Raw genomic sequence first — 11,207 nt, 5'->3', positions numbered from 1 at the left:
TTACCTTTTACTTTTTACATTTTACTCTTTTTTTTCTGTTTATTTCATAAATTAATTTTTTATTCCTCATTTGTAAATTAAATTGATCTATAAATATCCTCTTAAAAATTTTATAAACATGATACAAATATATATAATTTGATCGATATTTATATATAATAGATAATTCATTTTTAAAATTAGCCACTTATATGTATTTATTTGGGATATCTTGTGATTCGATCTATTCATTATATATAGTCATAATATATAAATATGAATTTTTGTTATTAAGAATAATACATAACTCAAAATAATTATTAAAAAATATCCATCCTGTATGTTGAACTTGAAAGTTGACACATCATCATTACAAATAAATCATATATATTTTTTCAGAAATTTATAACCACATAATTTTCATATGCATTAATTAATATATGACCTACATAGTGTCACATCCTTCACTAGCTAGGACAAACGAGATTATGCTAAATCATGTGCATGAATATATTTGTTAAAATTTATGATTTGTATTTTATATAATTAAAGAATTTATTTGAATGCTTTGTCACTTATGTAGTGTAATCAATAGCAAGAGATAAATTGAGAGTATATATGAGACCGATCTGCATTAATTCATTATTAAATTAACAAAATATTCCTGAATGACTAATTGAATTGTTAGAAATATAATTATTTATGTGTCTTTTTTAATTTTTTTTTACATAAGAATTTATTTTTGAATTTACGTCAATTTTTGTATGTCTTTTTTCTCCTTTTTATTTGTCACATGCTGATTTTTTTTAATCAGCAAGGATTAAAATTTTCAATTTTTAAATTGTAGAAGTTCTAATACTATATATGTCTTGAAATTTTTTAAAAAAGTTCAACTAATAAGAGAAAATATATGATACGTACTTTAAATATTCATAATATGAAGTGTTTAAGTATTATTTAAAAATTATTCATTTATTCATTTATTATTGGCTTAGAAATTTTTTTTATTTTAATCTAATAAAAAGTTATAAATACTTCTTAAATTATTATAGTTGTTATAGAGTGATTAAAGGTATGAAAAACTTTTTTTTTTTACATTATGTAATTCTAAATTATATCGTGGATACGGATTTGTTAATTTGGTATCTAACATGCTATGTGTTGATAGTTAGCCAAATTTGATCATTCTATATCTTTTATTTGGTTGCATATAAGAATTTATGATTTATGGTCTATAATTTAGTATAAATAAAATAATTTTACATATATATGTACATATGTGCATACTCAATTATTGCTTCGAGAAGAACTCACAATAATAAAAGTAATGATGAAATGATGTCTTTGTAGTCATTGCAGATATAAATTAGTACCAAAACGAAGGGAAATTAAATTTGATAGTTTTGCATAATCATATTCTAACCTTTCATATTCATTAGCACACTTATTTGTTACATTGATTTAGTTGGCACATTCATAACAAGATAGATTTGGTAAATTTATTTTATCTATTTTTAGTTCTTAATAATTTTATGAGAATGTGTAAAATGTAATGAATTAACTAACAAATGTCTTAATTAACCATAAAATCTATAACACAATTGTAGTTATTTAAGGATAAGTTTAAATACTAGGTTTGATATTTAGAAGACAATATGCATTATTAGACTGTATTTAAAAAGGAGATTTAGATTGAGAGACTGAAATTAGAAGATAGAGATTGAGAGACTGAGACTTAATTGTATTATGTTTGGTGTAAAATGAACTAGATTGAGTTGCTCAGTATTATGTTTAATTTGAGATAAATACGGAGATTGAGAGATAGATTTAGAATTTAAAAAGTTAAATGAGAATATTTTGAGAAGAAATGTTATTAAAATTTCAGTTTTAATTCCAAAAAATTTCAATTTCCTATCTCAACTTTCTAAAGTAGCATTTGTTTTGAGATATTGGAACAAAAATTGGAAGACTGAGACTCAATATCATGTTTATTGGCTCAGAGATTGTCTCTATCTCCAAAATTTCAGTATTTCAGTATCTCCAAAAAATGGAGATACAGAAGACTAAAATTTTTAGAGACGAAGATTGAAACTTTAATAACATTTTATACCTAAAATACCATCATTTTAATTAATTAATTCCAATTTTACTCTTTGTGCAAATTAAATTAGAACGTCATTCTTATTTCAATTTCTGTCTCCTACTTTGCACCAAACAAAATACTAAAATTTATTTCAATCTCTGTCTCTACACCAAACGCTACCTAAAAGTACTAAAAAGACTGAAACTTTGTGTTCTGAGACTGAAATTTTAATTATAATCTCCGGAAATAAACACGACCTTAGAAAATTCTCGATTACCAATAGTTTTTTATTGACAACCAATGTATTGATAGTCTATTTTATCCTATTTTACTAACGACTCGTAATTTTATCGATATCAAATTGTAGTGTATAATAGTGATGTATGCAATAAATTTCATAGTTAGGAATTTATTGTTGATTGTCTGCTGATAGATATCCAAAGGTTTATGCTTGTTAACCTAAACAAATTAACGAGTACCTTATACAGGAGATACTTGTATCATGTTGGTTGCTCAGTACAGTCCTGAGCTGGAATAACTTGGATTGCATGTTTTGGAATGTTATCAAAATGTTGTAAAACAAGCTAGCTTATAGATCACACTTTACTCCCTCAATTGTTAAAGAAAATTGAGAAAAACCATTTCCGCAATGCATTGTCATTCTCGTGTATAACTTTAAGTGGGAAAAAGTAGAGACTAGATGCCTACTTTTGTTTCCCATCTCCGGTGAAAAATTATTTTATAAACATAACAATACAAAGAATTACAGATTCATATATGATGGTGAGTGTTAATTTCAACATATAAATACCAAGCAATACAGGTTATTATCACAAAGGATGCTGTTGCAACATTACATTTCAATGTCTTCAAGATCAGGCAGAGGAAACCGAAGAATTGCGGCAATGCCACTTATCTGTGCTAGCTCTGTCCATCAACAGCAAAGGACAATTTGAGTTCTAAACAAATACATACAATAGCCAAACATAAATTGAGTTCTAGGAAAATAATAAAGTAAAAACACTCACGTTCTCCAGAGACATGCAAGGATGAAAATACATGGACAGAGCCTCCTGAATCCTTAACTGAGTTGACCAACTCGACAAACTTTTGGCTTGTTGCTATATCTGAATTCCTGCTGCGAAAAGCATGTAGATTAAGGTACAAAGTTCCAATGTGAACTTGAAAGGGCATGGAGAAAGACACTGCTGAAAACTAAGTTCAGTTATAATGATACATTGGCACCTGAAAAGATCATCTGTAATAAGAAGCGTTTGCACAGCTAATCGTTCATTGGCGACCTCAACATGTTTAGCTCCGTAGCAAGCTCGGGCTGGATCCTGAACAAACCCAAACAGTATTCAATCAAAATTTCCTTGATTTCTCAAAATAGAGGGGCCAGCTTAAAGGATGCGCATATGCAGTTGAGATTAAAACAGAATCAATGTTTGTAATTTTAGTTATCACTTGATACCAAAATAAGAATGAAAAATGAAAAGGAAATTTCATGGAATATGACAATATGTTTTTCTCTCAAGGAACTAACTTTAATAAATCTAGCATCCGATAATCATTACAGCAATTTATGATGCAAGTGCCTAGAAGGTCAACAGTTTTTTAGTCAATAATTTTCTACTATTGCTATGAACAAAAAGAAGTTATATGCAGATACTATTGATTTACCTAAATCTATCGTGTCTCACCCTATAGATGCTTAAGAGGAACTAATACTAAAGTCATTGGGAGCAAGAGAACTTTTCATATAGAGAATTCAACATTCCAATCATAACATGGACAAGGCAACAAAAGAAACAATCTCTCAAGAATGGAACCTGACATTTGAAAGCATGTCATAAAAATCCTTCATAGCTCGAACCTGAAGAAAAAGAGAAAGTAGATAGTTTAGTTCCAGTCTCAACAGATAATAAAATAAACAATATTTGGAAATCGTTGAGCATGGCCAATTGGATAAGTGCATTGTGTTTACTAAATTGGTTATCATGGTGCCTCTTGTGCTGCCTTAGTATCTTTAATCATATTCATAACATTTGGAGCATCAAGAACCTCCTTTAAACTATGCCTACAGATAAGAAATTATAAAGTGAAAGAAATGAGATTTTACAGACTTCAACAATTATATACAGAGCAGATAACAACACAACTGTTAAGAAGGCGCAGTTAACCACATAATTTTCATGTGCTATTTAATGCCAGCTATCACATTGAGACAATCACCAACTACTACAAAATTAGAAATAGATAAGAGAAGATAAAATGAAGAAGCAAGCACACTTGTATCCCGAGGTTGTGTGCACAAGAATAATGCGCGACTTGTTTTCAATAATAGGGCGCAGCTGTCTTCTTTCTGCCTCCAAAAATAAGTGACGATGAAACTGATCCTGAAATAGAAATAAAGGAAAAAAATTATTACCGATACAAAAACCTCTATATCAAAATCCTGTTAACCGTTGCATCTGCAAGAAGACAAAAATAATAATATTACTGAATAGAAAGATTGAATGCCTTATCAAATTTGTAAAACTAAAATAAATCAGCAGGGAACGGTGGCAGACCTTTGTAAATCCTGGACTTGCGATTACAGCGCAGCGAACCACATTGAAATCTATATGTTACAAGAAAGCCTAAAACAGATTGGTAGAAACCATTATTATACTTGTAAATGCTCTCTTTTATGCTTTCTTTTAATAAAGAAAAAAATTATTATAGAAGCGAACAAAGACAGACAGAGCAAAAATGAAAAATAAGATATCCTCCATAGCAAGGCAAGATGGGAAAAAAAAGGAAAAAAACAAAACAGACACAAAGCTATGATAAAAATAGATATTTGGTACATTGCCATGTTTTGTATTTGTTGAATTTACCTGTAAAACATTTTCGAAGAACTTATTCAAAGCCTACAAAAATGAAGTAAGACACTTTAGAATATGTTCAAGTCATCGAATTCATCCAATGATATATCTTGCAATAGAGTAAGAGGACTTACTGACTCATAACCAGCAATAGCAGGTCCATGCTTGCGAGGAATTGAGGTTTCTATCCGAGAACGGGTAATAGTCATACTGTTACATCAATCCGAATAAGATGAGTTATCTGATCGAAACAGCATGATTACATGTCAAAAGTTTGAAACGAATATCAACAAGAAGAGTATGTGTTGGGGATTTGGGTATTATGAGGTGCCCAAAGTCCCACATCAAGTAATATGTGATGCTATAGAATGCAAAAATAATTGTCCAAAAGTTCCAAACTATCTTCTCTAAACAGTACTGTAATGCTTGATGTTGTATTTAAGGAAAGTAGTTCTTCCCCCTTAATAGCTAGCATTTAAGGTGAGGTTTCCCATTCTCCTTAGGTACTTAACAGCATGTATTCAGTTCTTAGTGTATTATGTTCCTCAAAGAAATCAAACACCTACATCATGTATAAAATGCTAAAATAATTGTCCAAAGTTCCAAACTATCTTCTCTAAACAGTATTATAATACTGATCGTGTGAATGAAATCCATTCAAGTGAAAGTTCTCAGTACCTTCTACCAATAAGTAGGATATGGGCTAGTCCTTCTTGCATCAAAACGACAGCTAAATCAGCACTTGCACTGGGATCTGCAAAATATGCATGGACATTTTGTTCACCATAATGATTTACCAATATTCACACTAACGCTGGTATCTAGAATATCATGGTACTTAGTAGTAAAGAGTTTAATTTTGATTGGTAAATAATAATATATTCAGGAAAAAAAAAAAAGCATTTTTTCCTGCTGAAATTGTATACAAAAGGATGATTTAAATTGCTTCATGATTTAAGATATGTTTTAATCTAATCATATGAATATGTTTCAAGACTAAGAAAGAAAAAAACATTTTTTTCCCGCTGGGATTGTATACAAAAGGATGATTTAAACTGCTGCATGATTTAAATTTGCACTAATGAAGAAATATATTCAAATTATCAGTCCTTGGTGACTTTCAAATAGAAAACATCAAACTTTTAAATTGTAAGGAACTAATTAAAATTTTGGTAAAATTATAGGGACTAATAGAATAATTAAACCCAATATCTATTAAATTTTCCAGATTCAGATTACACACCAGAGGCCTGCTGCAGTACTTCCAAAGCATACGAATCCCAAACCTCCTACAAAAGGAATATGTAATATTCAGCAATCATAATTCTTCAAAGGAGTGCAATAAAATTACAGATCATAGAGATTTCATTAGAATTTCATCTTTGATACAGACAATGGTAAACATAATGATTTTGTTACCAAAAATAAAAAAATAAAAAACAAAAAAGCGAGGAGGCAAGCAAAGGATCTAGCACTTGTATTATAACATAGAAGAATGCCTGACAGAAGAAAAATGATCAAAGAGCACCTTTCTAAGAACAAAGGGTCGCTGTAGCTCGAGTTCCAAAGTATGGAATGCTCCTATCTGCAGCACAGTCAGTTACAAGGCTGAGAACTAGAATTCAAAATAATCAATTAAGAGTCAAAGCTGGTATGGCAGTTAAGTACCTTAACATGTTCATTCTCTAATATGTTCTTTCCACGAATTCGCAACATAGAGCCTTCTTTGTCGTAATCTGCAACCTGAAACACAACAGAATGAACACAATAAATAAATGTCATTGGATTAAGATAAAGGGCAGAATATAACAGCCTATTTGGTCATTCTCAGATAATAGGTTTTCAAATTTCATTATTAATCACAAGAAAAGGTCCTTCATTGAGATAATGACCTTATTTTTCAATCATTCATTTCACAAAAATCATGTACCTCTTCAACTTTAATTTCCAATTTGAGCTTGATCCGTTCTGCTTCCCGGCCACCAGAAGCAGCTTCTCTAAGAACCTTCCTGTTAACAAAACAAACAACACTTTCAAATTCAGATCCTCCATAGATACCACACAAAGAAAACCATGACAGAGTGCAAGTGAAGTACCTAACAGTAACTGCCATGACAGAATCACCTGGAGCAATCAAGTTATAAGCATACCATAGATCATCCGAATCCACTGCCACCATCTGTATAATCAATCAACAATTGAAATAATTGAATTCAAAAATCAAAGCACTGAGTGAGTGAGTGAATGAAAGAATTGGAATTGAAAGAAATTGCACCTTAACACTACCAGGTCCATTGCGTACAAGGTCTTTCCGAACAATCTTCATGCTATTTCCTGACTGAATCTTGAGGCTTCCAGGAAATCAGCGAAGAAACTTTGTCACTGGGACGATTGTTCCCAACTCCCAACAAAATTCCAAAAGCCTTTCTCGGGCTTTCTAATGGGCTGCCTCCCAAAGTGGGCCTAGACCAACATATCCATACAGAGGTTTCTAATTTGTTAATATTTTTGTTCTATTAGAATATATAATTTAGCAAGATAAAAAGGAGAGTACATTAAACGTAGCGTTTGTTTTGAGATACTGACACGGAAACTGAAAGGCCAAGACTTGGTATCATATTTGTTAAACAGAAATTGATACTATAATTTTAAATCAACACAATTAGTTCTTAAATTTCAACAACATATATTAATTAACAACAATATAAAATTAGAGAGATAATAATTTAAAATGATTTTATTTAATTTAATATCTATAAATTTTATAAATATAATATCTATATTACACTTTTATTATATTTAATATTATTCAATTATTCGAGTAAATTAAAGTAAACAGTAATTAAAAAATACAAAAAATAATAATTTAAACTAGAGGAATGATTTGGTTTTTGAATTCCAAAAGAGAGAAAGAAAGGGAGTTGAGAGCGTTAAGAAAGAGAGAGAATATGAATTGAATGTGAGAGAAAGAGAGAAAATGGTATCAATGATATTAGTAGCAGTGCAGCAACGAGTCACAGGTTTTGGGCCATGGGACGCGTATTGCACATGCACGCAATATGCAGGGGACGGATTGCATGTTCATCAAAATGGTGCCCCCAGCCTCCTGTTAAACTCCATTTTTGATCATTTCAGGAAAAAACTCACTCTCCAATTATTAAATAAAAAATAACCAATGTCCAAGTAAAAATAAATTTGAGATACACAAGAGGTAAAGGTTTTAGAGGGTTATAACCTACCTAGGAAAGTTTAAGTCTCCTCTTTTATCGGTGACTGTAATTTCGTCATTAATTTTCGCAATTTGGGAGAGTCAATGCAAGATCTCTGTAAATCAAGGTTCTAAGAACCGGATCGGTCGTCGAACTGCTCTAATCACTGGTTCACTGGTCCAACTGGTCTAACCGTGGTTCAACTGGAAAAACCGTTTTAGAATAAAATAATAAATAAATTATAAATAAACATCCTAGAATATAGAAGCAGCTTGTGAGTGACTATCGAAAGAAATGCCAATTCAAATAGTACAAAGTGTGAAGATATCAGATAATATCATGATATATTGAAAGAAACCCAATAAACAACACTATAATCGCTGTTCCAAGAAGTCCTGAGAGAATGCAAAGCTAAATTAAAACAGTAAATACAGAAAGTAACATTTCAAAGAGAGATAACAAGTATATCAATACTCAATACTCCTAATTGTTATTATCCTATTCCGCAACATATGCAAGCTATAATGTACAAATACTTCGTTTCTACTCAAATATCTGTACCATAGGCGTATCTGCATCATATACTATTAAATTAAACTTCCTAATTGTGACTATAGTTTTGATAAAATGGCCGTATTTACATATTCCTATTTGTGCAAAACGGAAGGCTAGACTAGCTAGCTTTAATTCTCTTACAAGAAACTAGTATAACTTGGAAAACAACAATGATAAAGCCATGAAGAGATTCAATTAGTTCCTACTATACAAAACAATTAGATCAAAACTAAGGGTGAATTTTCAGTATTAAGAAATCAACTGTGTCTCTTGAATCTCCAATTCAATTATGCCAGTAATCCAAAAGAGTTGACTTATTATACAATGAACGAGTGCAGAAATAAAAGGAAAGATGAAGAGGTACCAGAGGGCAGAAAAAGAGTTAGTTTTCTTGTTCCTATGTGTGTGAGAACGCGCTGACGCTGCGGAAATCCTTTTGCTGGTTCAGATTGCCATTTTCCTTCTCAGTTCTGATAAAGAACATTGACAATTGAGAAAGATGATCAACACAGCAGAACCACAAAACACACAACAGCACCCACAGCAGCAGCAGCAGCACAGCCAGAAAATTAATAGCAGCACAAAATTAATACTACCAACAGCATTCACCATTCAGCAACAACAGCATTTGATTTGATTTCCATTTTTAGCGTCCAGCAACAAACATTACAAAACAGCAACAAGTAATCCCTAATCACACTAAACCTGAAATCAATAAAGCTAAACAAATTTTTCAATAATGATTTGATTTCATTTTTAGCAGCAGCAAGAAAATTTCAACAAAAAATTTCAGGAATTAAAAAAGAGCAGCAACACAAAATCAATTATTTGATTTTCCATTAATCGATTCACAATTTCACATTCAAAAATCAGCAAACAGAGCATAAAAGGAAGAGAAGAACCGAGAAGTGAAAGCAGTGCCACTAACCTTCGACGGAGACACTGATGGCGACCGGCGAGACGGCGGTGAGCTGCTCCAAGTTCGAGAGAAGCCAGGGAGGACGGGGACAGAGGGAAGGAGGACGCCGAGCTACAAGAGAGGGCCTGGGCTACAAAAGAGGACGCGGAGGCGCCGACAGCACAGACAGCGGCGGCACTGCGGCAGAACCGTTGCAGGGAGAACCTAGGGTTTCGGTTGGGTGATTTGAACTTTGCTTCAGAGATCAGACTTCAGAGGGAAAGTCGAATTGGGGGTGGGGTGGGTGTTGGGGGAAGCGGGGTGGTGAGTGGGGGATGAAAGTTGGGGTTTTTTTTTTTTAAATAACGAGAACGACGCCGTTTCACAATAACTGGTCGGTCTCCGGTCCAATCCAACCGGCCAGTAGTTGTTTCTGCGTGGTTTGAAAATTGGCGGTTTCAGGAAGAGGATCGGACTGTTTACCACGCCGGTTCCGGTTGACCACATGGAGAGCCTGAAGTATGCCATTGGGTTTCTCTTAGAATATGCTCTAGTGTTGGATTCTTCTAGCACAATAACCTAATATTTTTTGTGAAATGGTAGAAATACTTGATGTTTGTGGATGAGGCAGTGAAGATATTTAAAAAGTACTTCAATGTTTGGCTGATTTTTTAAAATTGATCAAAATTTAATGTCAATTATTAATTTTTTTTATTTTGGTGACGGCGAATTACAGTAGCAATTTTTTTTTTACTAAATAAAATATTACTGTATAAAAAATAAATTTACTTGTTAAATAAAAGTGTTGATGTGGATAAAGGTGAAGATGAAAATGAGCGCTAATTGTTAAAAGAGTGATTTAGTTTTTGAATTTCAAGAGAGAGAAAGAAAGGAGGTTGAAAATATTAAAAAAGAGGAGAATATGAATTGAAATTGAGAAGAAGAGAGAGAGTTGTATCAGTAATATTAGCAACAATACAGTATCAAGTCGCAGATTTAGGGGCATAGGACACATGTTGCACATGCACGCAATATGCAGGGAGCGTATTATCAACGCAATACGTGGAGGGCAGATTGCATGTATGTTCAGAAAACGCTGCTAGCCTCCTGATAAACTCTATTTTTGGTTATTTTCAGGAAAAAAATCTACACTTCTCTTCAATTATCAAATAAACAATCGCCAATGTCCAAATGAGAATAAATTTGAGATACCCAAGAGGTAAAGCTTTTAGAGGGTTATAACCTACTTAGAAAAGTTTGAATCTTCTCTTTGTTGGTGACCACAGTTTCATCATCAATTTCCACAATTTGAAAGAGTCAATGCAAAATTTACTTGACTAGAACAATCAATTCTGTTGGTAGGAGATTATTTTTATTTTGGTCGAATTTTTCTTATTAATGTAGCTAACCGTTTAGAGAGTCTTAAATGGATCATTGGGTCTCTCATAGACTATACTTCTGTGTTGCGTTCTTCTAACACAGTAACTTAATAATTTTTTGTTCTCATAATCTAATCTTAAAAGACTTAAAATCATTAACAAACAAAAGAATTTAGAGTTTATTGCAAGGATATTGAACGTAATTTTCATAGTTTTAAAAATCAGATTGAATCG

At 32.0% G+C, this 11,207-nt stretch overlaps 1 protein-coding gene across 1 annotated transcript; it reads right to left on the bottom strand.

The window, feature by feature from the left end:
- Positions 1–2,690: 2,690 nt before the first annotated feature.
- LOC112790451 (protein PELOTA 1) lies at positions 2,691–9,891 on the bottom strand. Its single transcript, XM_072232936.1, is given in 19 exon segments — positions 2,691–2,989; positions 3,091–3,197; positions 3,308–3,402; positions 3,900–3,938; positions 4,070–4,142; positions 4,355–4,461; positions 4,636–4,704; positions 4,945–4,977; positions 5,067–5,142; positions 5,611–5,686; positions 6,176–6,221; positions 6,461–6,517; positions 6,601–6,675; positions 6,863–6,941; positions 7,029–7,111; positions 7,208–7,395; positions 8,172–8,344; positions 9,061–9,166; positions 9,625–9,891. Coding segments are annotated over 16 exon segments (1,140 nt in total). The 5' UTR covers positions 7,259–7,395; positions 8,172–8,344; positions 9,061–9,166; positions 9,625–9,891; the 3' UTR covers positions 2,691–2,915.
- Between the last annotated feature and the right edge of the window lie 1,316 nt (positions 9,892–11,207).

Source organism: Arachis hypogaea, chromosome 3 (genome assembly GCF_003086295.3).
Source record: "Arachis hypogaea cultivar Tifrunner chromosome 3, arahy.Tifrunner.gnm2.J5K5, whole genome shotgun sequence".
NCBI classification, from domain to species: domain Eukaryota; kingdom Viridiplantae; phylum Streptophyta; class Magnoliopsida; order Fabales; family Fabaceae; genus Arachis; species Arachis hypogaea.
This window is presented reverse-complemented; position numbering and strand designations above follow the sequence as displayed.